The following is a 22,365-nucleotide window of genomic DNA, read 5'->3' as shown; positions in this document are numbered from 1 at the left end:
TCATTGATTGTGGAAGTGGACTTGTTGCTGTTACAGATTTTTTGTTTCTTTGAATCTACATTCTCAACTGTGAGGAATAGGCAATCTCTCTGGTGTTTGGTTTTCAACCTTTTTAGCATTTTGGATGTATTACAGAGATGAACAAAGTCCAATGAACAAAGTGAGCATGCAACTTTCGAACTCTTCTTTAACCTTCCTGAAATAGTTCCAAACTGCCCTTCTGGACCTTTTGAACGACATGTTGTCCAAACTTTATCAGTTGATGTATTGCTGACCCGTCCATCAGCAAAGCAATCGCCACGTTTTACCGTCTGACTCAAAATGCCTTGCTTTTTATTCTTCAAAAGGAATACGTTCTTGGGGTGTGTTTAGGTGGCAAGCGACATGCAAACTGGCATGGAAGCCCCAGTGGCGTGTTCCTTTTCAATTAATATATTACCAGACCATGTGTAACCGGAACATGCCCAACAGGGATGGAAAAAAAATCCCCGAAAAAAACCCCCACTTCTTTCTATAAAGTGTGAATTACTTGGAATCGACATCGATTCCAGGTCACCACTCGATTCCTTTTGATTGCATGATTGCAATGGAGTTCTTTGGAATTGATTCTGCCAATCACTATTAAGCACTCAAACAAGCACTCCAACGAAACGGTTTTAAAGGAACTGCTGGCTGGGTCATACTAAACACTGTCCAGAGATGTCCAGAGTGTCAAGTAATGTGCGAATTGCACAACCGAACACTGTTTTTAGCAGTCGGAACTGCTGCTCAGTTCAATTCAGCAGTTTAAATTTTGAAATTTGTTTCAGGTTAAGAAATTCGAGAGTTTATCGCATCTCATCTGTCATGCTAATAAATGCCCAGAGAGTTTTATGGGGGAGGGGGGGGGAGAAGGGAAGCATGAGGTGAGGGGAAGGGAAGGCATACGTACGGTGGAGTGTTAATTATGATTCATAACTGTCTCATCAACATGATTCTGCATAGAATGACAGTTGAGATGTAAATAAAATAATGTCTGAAATGCATTTTCTTCCGCTTATACTACAAACACCACCCGGACACGTCCGGAGATGACCACCATCCAGACACGTCCGGAGACAAACGCCATCAGACATTGGCAGGAAACACGTCCTGGACACGTCCGGAGATAACCAACGTCCAGAGACAACCGCTGCCCTGAGACGACCACCGTCCAGACACTTCCAGAGATAACCAATGTCCAGATTATTATCATATAATGTGCAGATACTACACGCTGGACATTTATATGCATTACAGCTGAAATGCGATAAGCTCTAGATTCTCTTTACCTGAATCGAATTACAAAATTTCAACTGTGAAATTTAATTTAGCAGCAGTTCTGACTGTGACAAAAGTGCTCATTTGTGCAATTCACACATTATTTGACACTCTGGGCATCTTGGCTCAGGTTAAATTTTGAAATTCGCATCAGCTTCCGAGATTGTAGAGCTTATTGCTTCTGCGGAAATGAAATAAAGCCACAAACACTGGCATCTCCGAGCGTTGATAAGCGTTGTGACGTGTACAGCAAATCGTTGGTATGAAGGTGAGTCATTCGGTGATATGAGTGAGGAAAGTGAAAAAAACATTTTTGAGCACTTTATTGTTAAGAAACCATTGCCGGGCTTCATTGCGGCCTTTCAAGTCAAGGCGTTGTTGAGCAGGCCAACAAATGGTGAATTAAGATCCCAGTGAGGGAGAGTGAGGTGACCAACGATGATGCCTCGATAAATGATAAATAAATAAGTCAGAGTCAGGTCATTGACACGATAGGGGGCCAAACTGATATACCTTGACACTCGCTGATTTCACCTTTTTTTCAGTTTTGCCGTTCAGCACAATAAAGGTTTACGTTCATCGTTGGCGAGTGTCGGTGGTGTACGGTGCAGTCGGTTGGATCTTCCAAAGTTGTTAAAGCAGCCTTCTGGTATGCAGCATTGATGACAACATGCCGAGAAATGGAGCTGGAGTGCAGTAACTCAGACTGGGAGCGGTCATATGGTTGGTGGAATCCAATGCCTCCGCAAAATTGTTTTCTCAGTCGCAGTTTGAAGCACTGACCAGCATAGGATTCTGAATCCACATCTCTCTCTTTCAACAGGGCCTTGTATTTTACCAGTAGTAATCACATGTGGAAGGACTTGCCTGTCTCCATATCGGATCCCATTTCTGCAGCTAGTTCACTCAAAGCCGTAGCATACATGATTTCCCCAGTCTCCTCCTTGTATCCAGTGAACTTCAGGTTTGTCTTGCTGACATATAAGGAATAGCACGCTTTGTGGTATTTGGAATCTGAAGCTTCCAGATTCATTGTTGATGCCACAAAGTACGAGTAACATGTCTTTGTCACCCTGTTCTTCTGCAGTGTTCAGGATGGCATCAGCAGCTTGAAAAGTACTGGCAGCCACCATCTCCTTCACCTCCTTGTGCATTTTGTTTTTACAAAAGAGGCACTTAGACCAGTCAATGGGAGTTGTTTTTGACTGGGACACCCTTGAATTCTCAGCAGAACCACAGAAGCCAGCATCCATGCTGACAGATGCTTCTAATGACCTTGGAGATTAAGCATGGACAGAGCACAAAATCTGTGCACTCGTTCATGATTTGTAACACTTGAAGTGCCAGATAACGGGTAGGTCAGCAAGACTGTCTATATCTGGTCTTAAGCGATCAAAGATGTCATGATCACGTATTTCCAATCCCGAAATGAGTCTTAAGTGACGACTCTCGTGGTCTTCTCCAGAGTCTCGTATTATCTGTCAGACAGATACTGACAACGATCAAAGTTCGTATATTTCGTCCTCTTTGGAGGTGGGAGACTAATACCCAATGCCTGGCCATCTGGCCATCTCCATTTGAAGCTAAGCTGTTGATTGTAATCTGGTGATGATTTTCTTCAATAAGCAGACAAAACAGAAAATTGAACATAACACAAGAGCGAGAATTGCTTTGCAATACATGTCCCCTACCGATGTGGTTTTCTAAGTCCAAAAAGGGCATAACTGAAAAATAGATGAAACCCCTCAAACTTGTTCTGTAACCTATCATAATAAAGCCATGTACCAAGTTTCAGTTGAATGTGTTAAATGGAATGGGAAAAAGTCGGAAAAACCCCAGATGGGAGGGACGGACAGACGGATGGACAGATGGAGAGCAAACCTCTAGTCCCCTCCGGTGAAACCGGTACGGGACGTATAATATTACTGAAGTGGTATGCTTTAAATTTGGTAAATCACAAATTTAATTTAGGGGAAACATTACTGTCACATGATCTTTTAACCCCTGGAGACCCCATATTTGGCCCACTGTTATATTCCTGGTATGTGCTGTCCTTGTCCATTAAAATGTCAACACAATGGTACTAAAACACTGAAATTGGTTGAAAAGTGACAAAGTTATCAGTGGTTATGTTTCCTCCCACCCCAAGTTTTTCAGTGGTAACCTGCTGCACATGGAACTTCTAAAGTGGCTTCCAGATAATAATGCGAGCTTTTCACTTGGCTCGGATAGATGATCATTGTGTGGGCTGCAGTAGATCTCCAGTCGGGGCAGCATGCGTGGTTTTTAACCTGGGTCGAGTGGTCATGGAAACAAGGTATTAATATCATCTTGAGTTGCAGATCCTGATGCACTCAACCAGTTTAATTATTTCTGAAAGGTTTCGACCAAAGCCTTTAGATGCTGATGATTCTCCGATCAGTGCGATCTGTTGTTCTTTTTTGTTTTGTTTCTGAGCTGGTCCCATTGCTTTGTTTCTGAGCTGGATATCTGAGCTGGATATCTGAGCTGGTCCCATTGCTTTGTTTTGATTGTTCACGTGAGATGTAACGGCCATACGAGCTACATATCGATTGTTCTTTTTGGGTCATGCCTCCATGATTTTACATAGACCGGTCATGCCTCCATGATGTTACATAGACTGGTCATGCCTCCATAATGTTACATAGACCGGTCATGCCTCCATGATTTTTCATGAACCGGTCATGCCTCCATGATTTTTCATGGACCGGTCATGCCTCCATGATGTTATATAGACTGGTCATGCCTCCATTATTTTTTCATGGACCTGTCATGCCTCCATGATGTTACATAGACCGGTCATGCCTCCATGATGTTACATAGACCGGCCATGCCTACATGATTTTTCATGGACCGGTCATGCCTCCATGATGTTACATAGACTGGTCATGCCTCCATGATTTTTCATGGACTGGTCATGCCTACATGATTTTTTCATGGCTGATCATGCCTCCATGATTTTTCCATGGACTGGCATATTTAAGTTTTTGCAGATATACTTATGGATTACTCTGCACTCGTCGTGAAACCTTTGTTTGTTGTTCATCCTGAAAGAGGGTACCACGGTCCACTTGCTGTTTCTTTTACCTTTACAGGTGTCTGTGTCCACTCAATTCTTACTTTGTCTTACTTTGTCTTTGTCAAAGCCATATATAAATTGTGCTTTTGGGTTTTTATGATTATTCATTCTCCCTCCTAATTCTTCCTCTGAACTTTTCTTGTCGATTTCCAGTGTGTCTACATCTATTTATTGATTTTTTGAAATTTTGTGCCGTTTTATAATCTCCACACTTTTGAAACATACACCAGGACCCCGAAATGCGTGGAGGAAACGTTCCGGGAAAACCCCGCGAATGCTGAAACTGCGAATGTGGGGGCATTGTTTCAATGGGAAATGTGGGGATAGGTTCCGGGGATTTCCCGACCCGCAAAAAATCCACGAATGTCGGGGTAAAATCCTTGAGTGTTGAGGTAAAATTCACGAGTGTTTGGTCATTGTTACATCAGGGTGAGTAGTCTGCACATTGTTTGTGGGGGATTTTTATGGTTGATGCTGTATTCGGTAGCTGATAATAGATGTGGTGAGTGATGTCATTGTGTAATTAGTCTGTATGTAGCTCGCTGCTAATTACACTAATAGATGTGCTGAACGTTTCCATTCCTTAACTTACAGGACATGACGTCTTTCCTCCACACAGGTAGATTATGCTGAGCGTTTTTAAAATGTAACAGCTCAGACAGTCCTGTTTGTAGCAAGGTGGTGATTTCCACTAAGTTGCGCTGAATGTTTCCATTGTGTAATGTCGGTATGTGGTGACCTGGTAATTACTGGATACATCAATAGATGATGTTCATGTTTTCATTCTGTAAATAACTCACGGGGGATGGTGTCGTGGGGAATGACGTTACACTGGTGAGACATCCCGCGAAACTACAACACAAGTACGTACAGGAAGCAGGTCATGATCGCGGCTCATGGAAAATTTTTTGCACGCACGCGTACAGTATTGTACTGTACGTACATCCAGCTGCTTTGTGCATGGCTCGTGGAAGATATGTTTTAGAACTGTGTTATGCTCGTGGGTCATTAAAAAAAAATTATCGCTACGAAAACCATGAATACTCGGGGCAAATTCCCACGAATGTAGGAGCATGTCACAAATTATCAACCGTGAATACGCAGAACCCGCGCATGTCGGGGTCTGGGTGTATTTGTGGGTATTTTATCTGGTACTTTTCCTTTTTCTTTGCCATTGTTAGGGCTTTGTTTGCAGCTGCCATTTCTCTTTGAGTGGGTTTATATTCTCGCTGCACTCGATCTTTATATTATCTGCCATGATTCAGGATGTTGACCCTGTATCTCAAAAAGTTGGACTTATTTTTAATTTGAAGTATTTGTCAAAAGAATGGTGTGCATCGCCCAGTGAGCCTGTCTTTCCATCGACCAATTGTTGATGCCCGAATCCCCAGTTGCCTACACGATGGTTTTGTACTTTCTTCTCTTTTCTATTGTCTGTCACTTTTTAAATTCACACTAATTTGAACATTGATGAGTGAACCAATTCCTTGTATGTGTCTAGTGTCCACTGTAATATCAGTTTCCTCTCATTTGTCACCATCTTAAGGTTTGTTTTCCTAAACTTGATCTTTTTCTCCTTCTAACTTGTCAAGGGCTGATTTGGGAGCTTTTACAACCTGTTGTACAGCCCATGTCCATCTCCACAATTTATAACACCATTTTTGAGTGAATACTCTGTCACACTTCATGCCAGAAGGCCATTTGATATTTAAGTGAGTGGTGAGCAAATGGTAAATACTGTAAAGATCAAATCGGATCATGTACCATGCTCTACACAGAGCAATCGATGCTGCTGAAGCAGTTTGGCGGCTCGGGTTAAAATCCTGGACGGGTCGCCATCCAACACAGGAAGTTATGACATGAATTTGGAATTTGTTCAAGATGTTATGATAGCTCGTCTACTCTTCGTGAAGGACACCGAGGGATCTTTAACATCTACCGACTCATGCCGGCAGACGGGACGCCCGGTTTAACGTCCATCCGAGAGATGTCACCCACATTGATGATTGACCCTGCCTGTGGAACACCGGGATGACAATTTATAGCTGGGTCGGAATTGGAACCCAGACTAGTCATGTGAGAGGAGAGTGTGCGACTGTGCGTACCTCGGGGCCGCTCTACCCATCGCTGTGCTTGTTGGTCTCACCCTTTCTTTGTTTTTACTTTTCCATGAATCTCAGGAGAATATCCATAAAGCAAAATCAGCTTCCACGATCTTGTGATTGGAACTATCCGTGCGTTAGCAGATCCGACTGGATTATTTTAATGTTAAATCTTTATTTTTAAAAGTTGTTATCTATGTATATAACAAAGCTGCCGAGTCGACCCCAAATAACGTGTGTGTGTGTGTGCGTGCGCAGCATGGTGTGTCCTCAGGTCTGTCTCCACATGCGATTGGCCCACATGAACCCCACCATGTTGGTCCAGCTCGCACCTTTCGGCCTCACAGTGCTTCCTATCCTGATCCAATTCTGCGTCCGGGAGTGCTGGGTAACTTGGAGCCAGGGGGTCTTGAGGATCCCGGTGACCCTGGAGGACCGGGAGAAGCCGGCGACGCAGTACGGGTGGGCAGTGAACACCATGATGCGGTGCAAGCGGCTGTTCGTGAATATGGTTTCAACATGATCGCCAGTGACCAAATCTCTCTGGATCGCTCCATCACTGACCTTCGACACGAGGAGTAAGAACCAGCACTTTTCACCTCGCAACGTAGTCACTTGATCAAACCCACTCAGTCACACTTCATGCTAAAATGCCGTTTGATATTATGAGTCATGAGCAAATGGGAAAACCTCAGCAAAAGGCCTTTTCTCGAAGGCCACAATTGTCAGCATTGGTAATTCCGTTTTATTGCCTGGGGAGCATTACCCTCATGAATCTTCTTGAGGGCGTTCTTCCTTCTGGTTGTCAAATTGCAGGCACAGTGATGAAGTTAGAGCATGTTAATAAAATGTGCGACGAGTACACAATCCTCGGTGTGCGCTCATTTCTCCAAATTTCAGGATCTCTTGAGAATGTGAAATGCTTGTAATTCTTCATCGGTCAATAACGTTCACGAGTATCAAATTCAGAGTAATGGTTATTGAAATGAAATGTGTTTCGATTCACAAAATGGCTCACGACATTCCTGTTTGCTTCCCGAAGTTTCAAACACGGTTCCTGTTCAATGTCTGTTTTGTCTCGACGAGGCTTCATTCGTGGTCATGTCCCATCAAGGGTTCGAAAGAAACACCGTGATCAACCGAAACACACTGGTTGACCCCAACACTTGATTTATGGAAGCGATTTAGCTGTTTACTCTTGTTGCACCAAAGTTTTTGACATGGATTTTGCGATATAGAGTGCATTTTGATGTTTGCACTTGTGGAGTGAAAATACCATTTGTTAATTTATATATTTATGAGTTTGTTCCCCTCCCCCCCCCCCCCTTCTGCAATATTTTATTGAAATCCATTTCAAAGCCTTAACGAGTCCACTGTGGCGACTCGGAGGATTCATCGGCAGCAACTTGCAATATAGTCACCTGTCTAAGGTAAATTAAGATAAATTCTTAAAGCCGGTCTTGGGCACCGTTCCTCCGTCTCCGTTAGCCCTGCAAAGGAGTACGGATGAACAACAACAATTACACCATAAGCCGACCTTTGTAAACAACACGGTGGAATGGAGGACGATGATATACATTGCAGATTTGACATGTCATGTCTCGAGATTTTAGCTCTTGTTCTGAAATGATTATTCGTAGAGTTTTCATTGAAACAGAATCACAGTGAATGTAACAAAGAATGACCAATCTTGGCACAGAATGAGATGTTCGGCCTGGTGTAATATCCATAAAATCCACATTATGTTATTTTCATCTGTTTTTATATATCCATTTGTCTTATTATCTTTCCAATGAGGTACCCATGCTTCGCACGGGTGGGACCCAAAGTCTCGACAACAACAACAAAAAACCCAACACTAACTTTCAGTTGTCATTGCCTACTTATTCAATGTCACGCGATAATACAGATTGGCACATTGATCAATAAATCTGATTCGAAAGAGAAATTCGATTGCAGTACAACACCTGAACTGTAATTCAGTACAGTGTATGATGGTAAAGGCTGTATTGTAGTCGACTGTTTGTTCTCTGACTATCCAGTTTTAACCTTTTGTTGACGGGACAGCTGATTTGAACAAGTAAAATTTTCACAAACATTCACACCAATTTATGGATGTTTAAAGTCCACACTAGCTTGAGAAAGTAGAAAGGAAGACCATTTGATGGCGGTATGGTGGAGGTGATGCTTTCACCGGAGTCAGAAACTGGTTCATTTAAATTGAACAGAAAGGAGCAGAGCAGCCCTTTATCCATCTTGATCCATCCAGGATCCACTACTCGAAGCTTGGTCCATCCAGGACGACTACTCGAAGCTTGGTCCATCCAGGATCACAACTCCAAGCTTGGTCCATCCAGGATTACTCTTCGAAGCTTGGTCCATCCAGGATCACTACTCCAAGCTAGGTCTATTCAGGATGACCACTCCAAGTTTACTCCATCCATGATCATTACTCCAAGCTAGGTCTATTCAGCATGACCACTCCAAGCTTAGTCCATCCATGATCATTCCTCCAAGCTCGGTCTATTCAGGATGACCACTCCAAGCTTAGTTCATCCATGATCATTACTCCAAGCTAGGTCTATTCAGCATGACCACTCCAAGCTTAGTCCATCCATGATCATTCCTCCAAGCTCGGTCTATTCAGGATGACCACTCCAAGCTTAGTTCATCCATGATCATTACTCCAAGCTAGGTCTATTCAGGATGACTACTCCAAGCTTGGTCCATCCATGATCATAACTCCAAGCTAGGTCTATTCAGGATGACTACTCCAAGCTTAGTCCATCCATGATCATTACTCCAAGCTAGGTCTATTCAGCATGACCACTCCAAGCTTAGTCCATCCATGATCATTCCTCCAAGCTCGGTCTATTCAGGATGACCACTCCAAGCTTAGTTCATCCATGATCATTACTCCAAGCTAGGTCTATTCAAGATTACTACTCCAAGCTTAGTCCATCCATGATCATTACTCCAAGCTCGGTCTATTCAGGATGACCACTCCAAGCTTAGTCCATCCATGATCATTACTCCAAGCTTGGTCAATCCAGGATTACTCCTCGAAGCTTGGTCCATCCATGATCATTACTCCAAGCTAGGTCTATTCAGGATGACCACTCCAAGCTTAGTCCATCCATGATCATTACTCCAAGCTAGGTCTATTCAGGATGACTACTCCAAGCTTGGTCCATCCATGATCATTACTCCAAGCTAGGTCCTCTTCCTCCTTCGTATGCAGTACAAGGCTGCGGGTAGCATCATTGCCTGAGGAGGCGGCTGGCTGTGCCGCTGATGCAGTGCTCCTATTACCAGTACGCTGGTACTCATTTTGCCAACCTCGGAAGGATGACGGCTGAGTCAACTCCAACTGGTGTTAATTCAATGGAAGATGGGCCCGAACTCGGAACCCTAAGATCCCAAGTCAGCCACCCCAATTGCTAAGCCATCACCAGGCTTTTCCAAGCTTAGTCCATCCAGGATGACTACTCAAAGCTTGAAACTTGGGTATGTATGCTACACCTGAATGTATGCATGATTTCATTTCCACAAAGCCAAATGATGTTCACTTCACACACCTGAATGAATGGATTGCTCCACAGTCGAAGCGATATTTTCAAGTCACAGCAAAAAAACCCAAAATAATTGGTTATGTTTGAAATGGTGGATTCAAATCAGTTAGACTAGTCTACTCCATTGCTGAAAATGAATTGATGGGGTTTTGAATTAACAAGACTCAACCATGTGTGTGTATGTACGTATGTACGCATACCTTGTAACTGTACATATCGGTCTTCTTCAAAGTAGCCGACAGATGCGATCAAAAGGCTACATTAACCAGATACAACGTTGGCAGACAGGTCAACCGGCTTAATGTCCATCCCACGGACGATGCGCACATTGATGAATCGCCCTACATGTGAAACACCAGGATGGACGGTTTACAGTTGGATTGGGATTTAAACAACAGCAAGACAGCTTGGAGGCAAAGCGTGGGCACCTCTCAGCCATCCTGATAGCCTTATGTGTTTGGTGCTTGAATGCATGTGCAGAAAATTCAAGATGACAGCAAATGAGATGATAAAGATGGAACTGCGAATAATTATCACGTTTCTGGTAAAATGAAAACATCAAACCTTTTGAAATTTACTGATGATTGTTCACCCAGTATGGTATTGATTGCCTGTCAAGGACAAATGAATGATGTAGTCAAGATGGATCCAAATCAAAGACCTTCGGTATAAATGGTTTTTGAGAATGGGGTGATTGAAAACGACCTCCTGCACTGACTACATACACGTCCTAAGTTATTATACACTGAAGGTGTGTACATGATTCCATTCCGATGGGATGATTGTCCACCAAATTCCATTCCGATGGGATGAGTGTCTGCCAAATTCCATTCCGATGGGATGAGTGTCTGCCAAATTCCATTCCGATGGGATGAGTGTCTGCCAAATTCCATTCCGATGGGATGATTGTCCACCAAATTCCATTCCGATGGGATGAGTGTCTGCCAAATTCCATTCCGATGGGATGAGTGTCTGCCAAATTCCATTCCGATGGGATGAGTGTCTGCCAAATTCCATTCCAATGGGACGAGTGCCCACCAAATTCTGATGGGATGAGTGTCCTCCAAATTCCACTCCGATGGGATGAGCGTCCACCAAATTCCATTCTCATGGGATGAGTGTCCCCAAAGTTCAATTCTGATGGGATGATGTCCACCAAATTCCATTCCGATGGAATGAGTGTCCGCCAAATTTCATTCCGATTGGACGAGTGCCCACCAAATTCTGATGAGATGAGTGTCCTTCAAATTCCATTCTTATGGAATGAGTGAGTGTCCTCCAAATTCCATTCCGATGGGATTAGTGTCTGCTAAATTCCATTCTGATGGAATGAGTGTGTCCTCCAAATTGCATTCCGATGGGATGAGTGTCCACCAAATTCCATTCCGATTGGACGAGTGCCCACCAAATTCTGATGGGATGAGTGTCCTCCAAATTCCATTCTTATGGAATGAGTGAGTGTCCTCCAAATTCCATTCCGATTGGATTAGTGTCTGCTAAATTCCATTCTGATGGAATGAGTGTGTCCTCCAAATTCCATTCCGATGGGATGAGTGTCTGCCAAATTCCATTCCGATGGGATGAGTGTCTGCCAAATTCCATTCCGATGGGATGAGTGTCTGCCAAATTCCATTCCAATGGGACGAGTGCCCACCAAATTCTGATGGGATGAGTGTCCTCCAAATTCCACTCCGATGGGATGAGCGTCCACCAAATTCCATTCTCATGGGATGAGTGTCCCCAAAGTTCAATTCTGATGGGATGATGTCCACCAAATTCCATTCCGATGGAATGAGTGTCCGCCAAATTTCATTCCGATTGGACGAGTGCCCACCAAATTCTGATGAGATGAGTGTCCTTCAAATTCCATTCTTATGGAATGAGTGAGTGTCCTCCAAATTCCATTCCGATGGGATTAGTGTCTGCTAAATTCCATTCTGATGGAATGAGTGTGTCCTCCAAATTGCATTCCGATGGGATGAGTGTCCACCAAATTCCATTCCGATTGGACGAGTGCCCACCAAATTCTGATGGGATGAGTGTCCTCCAAATTCCATTCTTATGGAATGAGTGAGTGTCCTCCAAATTCCATTCCGATTGGATTAGTGTCTGCTAAATTCCATTCTGATGGAATGAGTGTGTCCTCCAAATTCCATTCCGATGGGATGAGTGTCTGCCAAATTCCATTCCGATGGGATGAGTGTCTGCCAAATTCCATTCCGATGGGATGAGTGTCTGCCAAATTCCATTCCAATGGGACGAGTGCCCACCAAATTCTGATGGGATGAGTGTCCTCCAAATTCCACTCCGATGGGATGAGCGTCCACCAAATTCCATTCTCATGGGATGAGTGTCCCCGAAGTTCAATTCTGATGGGATGATGTCCACCAAATTCCATTCCGATGGAATGAGTGTCCGCCAAATTTCATTCCGATTGGACGAGTGCCCACCAAATTCTGATGAGATGAGTGTCCTTCAAATTCCATTCTTATGGAATGAGTGAGTGTCCTCCAAATTCCATTCCGATGGGATTAGTGTCTGCTAAATTCCATTCTGATGGAATGAGTGTGTCCTCCAAATTGCATTCCGATGGGATGAGTGTCCACCAAATTCCATTCCGATTGGACGAGTGCCCACCAAATTCTGATGGGATGAGTGTCCTCCAAATTCCATTCTTATGGAATGAGTGAGTGTCCTCCAAATTCCATTCCGATTGGATTAGTGTCTGCTAAATTCCATTCTGATGGAATGAGTGTGTCCTCCAAATTGCATTCCGATGAGATGAGTGTCTGCCAAATTCCATTCCGATTGGACGAGTGCCCACCAAATTCTGATTGGATGAGTTTTCTTCAAATTCCATTCTTATGGAATGAGTGTCTGCTAAATTCCATTCTGATGGGATGAGTGTCCTCCAAATTCCATTCTGATGGGATGAGTGTGTCCTCCAAATTCCATTCTGATGGGATGAGTGTCCACCAAATCCCATTCTGATGGGATGAGTGTCCACCAAATTCCATTCCGATGGGATGAGTGTCCACCAAATTCCATTCCGATGGGATGAGTGTCTGCCAAATGGAGAATGTACATTGAGAAGTCATTTTAATACTACACACAAAGCTGAGTTCCAGGTACCCTCTAAACACAGGTTCAGGTGAAATCTGATGGAGCACAATTGTATTTTTACTTCACATTTTTATTCCCATTCCGATGGGATGAGGGCATTCAATGAAATCTCGAGGCCTTCAATGAAACGAGAGTTTTGTGTTCATTTAATGGATATAAGAATGCACTCGGATGTGGTTCCTGACATTTCTGGGTATAAAATGTCTTTACTGGGTTCTAGTTCAGATTATTTCTCATTTACGCAAACTAGTACATAGCTGTATGCTTCCCAAATATCTGTTCACTTATTGTGCACAATAATACTTTTGGATATTCTTGTTGTACACTGTGCATACAAACACCTTGTACTGTACATCTGGTGGCTCTAAAGATTTGTTCTGGCTAGCCTGGCATTGTTGTCTGTCCAACAGAGATTGTGCCTCATGGAAAAACAAAATCCCCTTAGTGACTGTAATTCTGCCAAGGATTAGTCACAGAGGAACGTGGAACAATTATCCAAGTGGTTCCTACATGGACACAGAATCAGCTTATGAGATTCTCTTTGAGTTTAAGATTGTTCTTTCAGGTAGTTGTTCATATTTTCTAATCCTGTCTTCATATAAAGATGTATATAGGGGTCGCCTGGAATTAGGTATACAAATATGGTGACATCCCCCCCTCCCCAAACCTCCTCCCCCAATCCAGTATGCTTCAAAATGCTCTTTTATATTCCATCCCCACTCTTCCCACACTCCCTGAATAGCCTTTCTTTCTCTCCACTGCACCCTCACTTCTTTTACTAAATTTACATTTTCTCATTTTAATTACCCTTCCATGATGCATCGATCTATCTGTAATAATAAGTGTGTGTGTGTGTGTGTCTTCCATAACTTCAAAACCATGAAACTTATTGGCCTGAAACTTTGCTTGCATATTAAGAGAATGCCAAGGTAGTGCATAAGTGAAAATTGGGGGTTTGGGTTAATTAAAATACCCCATTCGAAGATCATTAATGGTAAAACCAGAAACATTCAGCCTTAAGTCGGGCTGCATTCAGTTCACTCAGCCCGGGTTATTAATCTACCTTTTTGCCTACTTCGCTCAAAAAAATCGTCCCTTGGAACAAGTCAGTTTCCGCACCATGAAGCTTCATACACACAAATCGCTGTATACGTCGCCGATTGCTGATCTTCGTACCTACAAATTTGTGGATACATTGCAATGCTTCTAAACACCTGGAGATTCCAGTGTTCGTGCCTTTATTTAATTTCCGCACATGCGATAAGCTCGAGAATCTCTTAACCTGAGCTGAATTTCAAAAGTTAAACTGAGGAATTGACCTTAGCAGCAGGTATAACGACTAAAAAGTGTTCATTTGTTCAATTTGCACATTGTTTGACACTCTGGACGTCTCCGGGTGGTGTTTAGTATAACTGATGGTGTTTAGTTTAGCTTGCCAAGCCAGCCATTCCTTAGGAACAATTTTGTTGGAGTGTTTAATAGTGGTTGGCGGAATCGACTTCAAAATACTCAATTCCAACCATGGAATCGAAACGAATCGAGTTGTGAACGAGAATCGACGTCGATTCCGAGAGATACGTGGTTTTTTATTTGGGGGGGGGGGGTATTTTTGTCCCTGTTGGGCATGTTCTCGTAACACATGGTCTGGTAATGTATTAATTTAAAAGGAACATGCCCCTGTTGCGTCCCATTTACAAGACAGCAGCAAAAGCAAATCACTTGCAAACTAAACGCCCCAAGAGCGTGTTCCTTTTAAATGAAAACCAAGGAATTTAGAGTTGGACCGGTAAAGTGTGCTCAATGCTTTGCTGACTGACAGGGAGGCAATACATTGACTGATATGTGTTAAATATTTGAGTGCTGTATTAAAGTTTTGACAACATGTCCTTCAAATGGTTCAGAAGTGTGGTTCGGAACTATTTCAGGAAGGTTAAAGAAAACAGTTCGAAATTTCCATGCTCACTTTGTTCAATAGACCTTACTCATTACTGTAATACGTCCAATATGCGAAAACATTTGAAAACTAAACACCAGAGAGATTACCTGTTAGTGATAGTTGACAATACGGATTCAAAGAAACCAAAGTCTGCAACAACAAGTTCGCTTTCACAACCGACGATTGAAAGCACTTTTGCTCCGTGATGATGCCTTCCCTCCCCTCCCCCCCACACGCTTCCTTCCCCTCTCATGTTGCCTTCCCCTCCCCTCACTCTGCCTTCCCTTCCCCTCCCCTCACTCTTCCTTCTCTTCCCCTCCCCTCGCTCTGCCTTCCCTTCCCCTCCCCTCACTCTGCCTTCCCATTCCCTCCCCTAACTCTGCCTTCCCTTCCCCTCCCCTCATGCTGCCTTCCCTTGCTCTCATGCTGCCTTCCTTTCCCCTCCCCTCATGCTGCCTTCCCTTGCCCTCCCCTCATGCTCTCCTCCTCCCAAAGCCCCTCGTCCCCCTCCACCCCCCATGGATGTCTGGGCAGTTTCCAGTCGGTGTCCGGGTGGTGTTTTGTATGACCTGTTTGAACATACCACATTTTGTTTAATCCTGTACTAACGCCAGCAGACGGGACCCCACCCCCCCAATTCCTGTCAACCCCCTCCCCTTCACCTCAAGTTCCATAACCAAATGCAAGTCGAGAACCCCTCTCCTCCTTGCTCCCACCTCCTCACGGAGTGCGTAGCGACGTGTGGTGAGGCGTTGCGCTCCTCCCCCTCCCCTTCTTCACTCTCCCCCCTTCTTTGCTCTCCCCCTTCCTCACCCCTCCTCACTCCCCCACCCCTCCTTGCTCCTCTCTCTCTCTTTTCCCCTTCCCTCCTGTCTCCCTCCATCCCTCCCTCCTCTCTCTCCCTCCATCCTTCCTCTCTGTACCCTCTCCCTCCTCTCTCTACCCCCTCCCTCCTCTCTCTATCCCCTCCCTCGCTCTCTCTACCCCTCGCTCTCTCTCTCTCTCTCTCTCTCTCTCTCTCTCTCTCTCTCTCTCTCTCTCTCTCTCTCGCTCTCTCTCTCTCTCTCTCTCTCTCTCTCTCTCTCTCTCTCTCTCTCTCTCGCTCTCTCTCTCTCTCTCTCTCTCTCTCTCTCTCTCTCTCTCTCTCTCTCTCTCTCTCTCTCTCTCTCTCTCTCTCTCTCTCTCTCTCTCTCTCTCTCTCTCTCTCTCTCTCTCTCTCTCTCTCTCTCTCTCTCTCTCTCTCTCTCTCTCTCTCTCTCTCTCTCTCTCTCTCTCTCTCTCTATCTCTCTACCTCTCTCTCTCCCCCCCTCCTTCCTCTTTCTCTCTCCCCCCACTCCTCTTTTTCCCCCTCTTAATATTCCCGTTGATGAAGCGACACGTTGTATTTGCAAGTAAGTAATCAAAGATCGTAATGCCAGGGTCCTGTATTACTCAACGCACAGGGAGATAACGAGGAAGGTGGTACAGAATGATGTTCAACAAGTTCAATAAAGATTAAAGATGTAGATTATAAACTAGATTAACGTAGGAATGTTGCCTTGAGGTACATCATAGATTCGAAACGGAAGTGAAGAGGTTATAGGAGTGATGGAAGGGCACATCATCTGCATGTGTAAATCAGAGGAAACAAGAGACTATGGTTAGAGGAGTTTGGAAAGAAGAGGAACACAATGAAGGTGGTTTAAGGAAATGAGAATGTGTAAGACAATATCTCCTCGTGAAAAAGCACAAGGGTTTGTGGCTTTGTCTCGATGAGACTAACAAAGGGGAGGTCCTGCTTCTCAATGCAGCTCTCTTAAGGATAGGGTGAGATGAGAACGTTCTCACCCACAATGGATTTGTTGCTACACTCACCTTTTTATCGCTTCACTTCGAACCTTATTCATCCTTGTTGAATGTCCATCCTCTCCCTAGTGTAGTAGATAGTAGAAAAATCGTGCATTGATGATACAAGCATCAAATTTGGCATTTCCGTTCTGCAGGGCTTTCTGATCAAATCTGCCCGATTGGCCATTTGAAAATCCAAATTTTGAAAAATTTGAAAGAAAAAAAAAACTTCAAAAAATTTTGAAGTCACAGCTGGCTGAAATTCTTAAAGCGCAAGTGAACATCCCAGACAGAGAACCAAGGAGAGATGCAGTCATCGTTGATGGCTCAGCACTTATCAATGCCCTACCTCCACGTACTTCAAAGATATTTGATGACTATGCTGAAGAAGACATCATCCCAAAGGTGGAATCCTCTGGTGCCAGGTACGAGAAGGTGGACGTAGTGTTTGATGCGTACAAGAAGTCAAGTCTGAAGTCTGAGGCAAGGTCGAAAAGGGGGCAAGGAATCAGAAGAAGAGTGACAGGAACCAGTAAGACCCCAAGTAACTGGAGAAGCTTTCTTCGAGATGACAGCAACAAGACTGAGCTGTTTCACTTCCTTGCAGAAAAGATGTGTGAGGCACAGACGACAAGCACAGTCATTGTTACAAAAGGAGAAGATGCCATTAGCAACACAAGGAAGTCACTGGATGCTGTGTCTCCATGTTGTCATGAAGAAGCTGACACTCGAATATTTGTACACGCCAGGGATGCAACGACGGATGGTAGCAAGTCCATTATCATTAAGGCTAATGACACGGACGTACTAGTCATAGCAATATCTGTACTGCCATCCTTACAGGAACTAGGTCTTGAGAACATGTGGATTGCCTTTGGCCAAGAAGCCAAGGCGCGATGGATTCCAGTCCATGAGGTCGTTTCTGCAATAGGGCCTGAGAAAGCTGGAGGGATCCCATACTTCCATGCAGTCACTGGATGTGACGTCGTGTCTGCCTTCCACAGTAAAGGGAAGAAAACTGCATGGCAGACTTGGAACGTCTTTGATGATGTTTCTGAAACATTCACCAATCTCAGCCAGCATCCAACATCGATTCGTGATCTTGACTTTTTTGAAGTTTTTTTTTTTTTTTCAAATTTCTCAAAATTTGGATTTTCAAATGGCCAATCGGGCAGATTTGATTAGAATCCCCTGGAGAACAAATGTGCCAAATTTGATGCTTGTATCATCATTTGTACGATTCCTCTCAAAAATTGCTGTTTTCTGCCCCACCACCCAGCCTGCCCAGGTTGCAGGTGTTATTTCAAAATCTCATTTCAGGTTATCCTCCTTATCTCTAAACTGAACGCCACCTCCATTCCTTTAATCCCGATATTCTCTCGTCTGTCGAACATATTTCCTGTATCTGTCATCTTGTTCCTTCCCTCCAATCTTTCAAAGGGCACTGCCCATAGTCACCGCATGCTCTCCCCAATACACACACACACACCCTCCTCTCTTCCACTCCCACTGCGGTCACTGCCACCCTCCTCACCCCTACCTTTTACCTGGTCATAGACACACAATTACATTATATCCACGTACTTGGATTGACCATGTTGACCCGAAGATTTATATTCAGTTGATCATTTACAGTGAAACGGGAGTCATTTTTCAAAGTCCCACAGTTGGCTGTTTCTGATCGTTATTGAATTTTTCACTTCACCTCCTCTAAAAACACGATTAGTCCTTTAAAGCACGTTTCATGAAATTTTCAGGATAAATGCTCGCCCACGGCTGTTTGCTTTACCTGCTTATTCGTTGGCTGTCTATTGTGACCTTTTTTATTTTATTTTTTTCCAACTTCGATTTTAAATTTGTACAAAAATTCCATGTTTGGTCATTTCTTAGATCTGATGAAAGAAATGGAACGCATCCGACAGCAGCTCGCTACTCGCACCATAAAAAAAGAGCCTTCATACCTGGCTTTGTGAACTCCGCTCGTACAGTCAACGCGCGCAGGACCCACTCCTCTCATCTCCCATTGGAGACCTTGAGCCCAGTCTTGTTCTGCACCTACATTAACCACCTCTTCCTTTTTGAAGATGAGTTCACATCGTATCGTACAATTCCCACATCCCACTGATCAGATGGACAGGATAGTAGCTGTCACTCTCTGATGATCTACAAATGATTAGATGTTGGTCTGAGAAATGGAACATCTCTTTCATTCCTGGAAAATCTCACTCACCCTGTCGATCTACAAGGATTGTCAGTCGAACCTATCTATCTAATTCGATGTTCGGCCACTGCAAGAGGTTTCTCGGCCTCACCATTAGCTTTGACCTCTCCTGTGCAGACTATGCCAACTGACTATACCAACGAGAGAACCTAACTTTGAAAAAACTTTATATTGCAATGTTGGCCTTGATGCCACATGTGTGTGTGTGGGTTGTCGAGGGATCATTGAGTTGTCGAGGGATCGGTGGGTTGTGCAGGGATCAGTGGGTTGGTGAGGGATACCTGGGTTGTCGAGGGATCAGTGGGTTGTGCAGGGATCAGTGGGTTGTCGAGGGATCAGTGGGTTGTCGAGGGATCAGTGGGTTGTCGAGGGTTACATGGGTCGTCGCGGGATACGTTGGTCGTCGCGGGATACGTTGGTCGTCGCGGGATCATTGGGTTTCCACAGGAACATTGGGTTGTTGCAGGATATGTGGGTTGTTGAGGGATCAGTGGGTAGTTGAAGGATCATTGGGTTGTCAAGAGATACGTGGGTTGCCGAGGATTATGTGGGTTGTCGAGGATTACATGGTTTGTCGAGGGTTACGTGGGTTATCGAAGGATCAGTCGGTTGTCGAGGGCTATGTGGGTTGTCGAGAGCTATGTGGGTTGTCGAGGGCTATGTGGGTTGTCGAGGACTACGTGGATTGTCGAGGACTACGTGGGTTTGTCGAGGGTTACGTGGGTTTGTCGAGGGTTACGTGGGTTTGTCGAGGGCTAAGTGGATTGTCGAGGGCTATGTGGGTTGTCGAGGGCTATGTGGGTTGTCGAGGACTACGTGGATTGTCGAGGACTACGTGGGTTTGTCGAGGGTTACGTGGGTTTGTCGAGGGTTACGTGGGTTTGTCGAGGGCTAAGTGGATTGTCGAGGACTACGTTGGTTATTGAGGACTACGTGGGTTTGTCGAGGGTTACGTGGGTTTGTCGAGGGCTACGTGAATTGTCGAGGACTACGTTGGTTATTGAGGACTACGTGGGTTTGTCGAGGGTTACGTGGGTTTGTCGAGGGCTAAGTGGATTGTCGAGGACTACGTTGGTTATTGAGGACTACGTGGGTTTGTCGAGGGTTACGTGGGTTTGTCGAGGGCTACGTGAATTGTCGAGGACTACGTTGGTTATTGAGGACTACGTGGGTTTGTCGAGGGTTATGTGGGTTTGTCGAGCGTTATGTGGGTTGTCGAGGGTTACGTGGGTTTGTCGAGGGTTCCGTGGGTTTGTCGAGGGCTAAGTGGATTGTCGAGGACTATGTTGGTTATTGAGGACTACGTGGGTTTGTCGAGGGTTACGTGGGTTGTCGAGGGTTACATGGGTTGTCGAGGGTTACGTGGGTTTGTTGAGGGTTACGTGGGTTTGTCGAGGGTTACGTGGGTTTGTCGAGGGCTAAGTGGATTGTCGAGGACTACGTTGGTTATTGAGGACTACGTGGGTTTGTCGAGGGTTACGTGGGTTGTCGAGGGTTACGTGGGTTGTCGAGGGTTACGTGGGTTTGTTGAGGGTTAAATGGGATTGTCAAGGACTACGTTGGTTATTGAGGACTACGTGGGTTTGTCGAGGGTTACGTGGGTTGTCGAGGGTTACGTGGGTTGTCGAGGGTTACGTGGGTTTGTTGAGGGTTAAATGGGATTGTCGAGGACTACGTTGGTTATTGAGGACTACGTGGGTTTGTCGAGGGTTATGTGGGTTTGTCGAGGGTTACGTGGGTTGTCGAGGGTTACGTGGGTTGTCGAGGATTACGTGGGTTTTCGAGGGTTATGTGGTTTCGTTGAGGGATCATTGGGTTTGTTGAGGGTTAAGTGGGTTTGTCGAGGGTTACGTGGGTTTTCAAGGGTTATGTGGTTTCGTTGAGGGATCATTGGGTTTGTTGAGGGTTACGTGGGTTGTCGAGGGTTAAGTGGGTTGTCGAAGGTTACGTGGGTTTTCTAGGGTTATGTGGTTTCGTTGAGGGATCATTGGGTTTGTTGAGGGTTACGTGGGTTGTCGAGGGTTACGTGGGTTGTCGAGGGTTATGTGGTTTCGTTGAGGGATCATTGGGTTTGTTGAGGGTTAAGTGGGGTTGTCGAGGGTTACGTGGGTTGTCGAGGGTTACGTGGGTTGTCGAGGGTTACGTGGTTTTGTTGAGGGATCATTGGGTTTGTTGAGGGTTAAGTGGGGTTGTCGAGGGTTACCTGGGTTGTCGAGGGTTACGTGGGTTGTCGAGGGTTACGTGGTTTTGTTGAGGGATCATTGGGTTTGTTGAGGGTTAAGTGGGTTTCCACATTTCAAAAACAGACTGCTGATTATGTCTGTTTCTGCTTGTCTGGTGAATTGTAAACGTGTTTACTCGCAGCAAGTTGTCCACGGCTGTTGCTGAGACAAAACATTGATTGTTTTTTAAAAGATATTTATTTTTATTTTTATTTTCACTTTGAAGTTCATTAAGTCCTCACTTAACATCGTCCCGATTTACATTGTATCATTGTTTAGTCGCTGATGTATTGAGAATATACTTGGTTAAAATAAAGATTTTGACGAGTTGAAAGAAGCCGACGTTACACAATCTCTGCAATCACACGGAAAAGATCTGAACCAATGAAGATTTGAAGCCACTCGAGATGGGAGAAAAGCAACTGGAGATGATGATCGTCAACTGTTTGTTTAAAATTATTCACAACTTCTACTCTTTATTTAAATGTCTTTTGTCTGACGATAAAATGTTTTGCCTCTAACCTACCGCCCCCCTCCCCCCTTATTTATATTAATTGTTATGGGGAAATTGGATTCGCTTAAAGTCGTTTCAGTTAAAGTCGCAATTTTGAAGAACGTAACTACAACGTTAAACGAGGACTGGCTGTAATGACAGATTTGGCTAAATATTTAACCGATTGTTGGAACTACTTTTGGTATGTCAGTTTAGTTACTTTGGCAATTGGCCTCCAATTTTGGTCTGCAGTCGTGGAACCCCTTGTGCAACATATTAAATTTCCATGACGGCCATTGAAAGTTCTCAACATGGATCAATGGCACAGGGTCTGCTGCTTTGTCATTGCAGGCAGGATGGTTTCGTCTCTGTATTTTTGTCACCTCTCCTCATGTCTCACTCCCACTGGGCTTTCATTCCTCCAAGTCGCACGTATTCCTGCAGTAACGCGCTTCTTGTGAAACCCCCA

The 22,365-nt window shown here is 44.5% G+C and overlaps 1 protein-coding gene across 1 annotated transcript in view; it reads left to right on the top strand.

The window, feature by feature from the left end:
• The window catches only part of LOC147009002 (N-acetylgalactosaminyltransferase 7-like), a 581,063-nt gene that overhangs the window by 230,081 nt on the left and 328,617 nt on the right, over positions 1-22,365 (top strand). The window contains exon 2 of the mRNA XM_085864380.1: positions 6,760-7,079. Coding sequence (XP_085720506.1) covers positions 6,760-7,079 — 320 coding nt within the window. The remainder of the gene's footprint in view (positions 1-6,759; positions 7,080-22,365) is intronic.

This window comes from Eptatretus burgeri, chromosome 18, assembly GCF_056783735.1.
Source record: "Eptatretus burgeri isolate ZD-2024b chromosome 18, Ebu_testis_v1, whole genome shotgun sequence".
Classification (NCBI taxonomy): Eukaryota; Metazoa; Chordata; class Myxini; order Myxiniformes; family Myxinidae; genus Eptatretus; species Eptatretus burgeri.
Note: the sequence above shows the minus strand (reverse complement) of the source record. Positions and strands in the feature narration are given on the sequence as shown.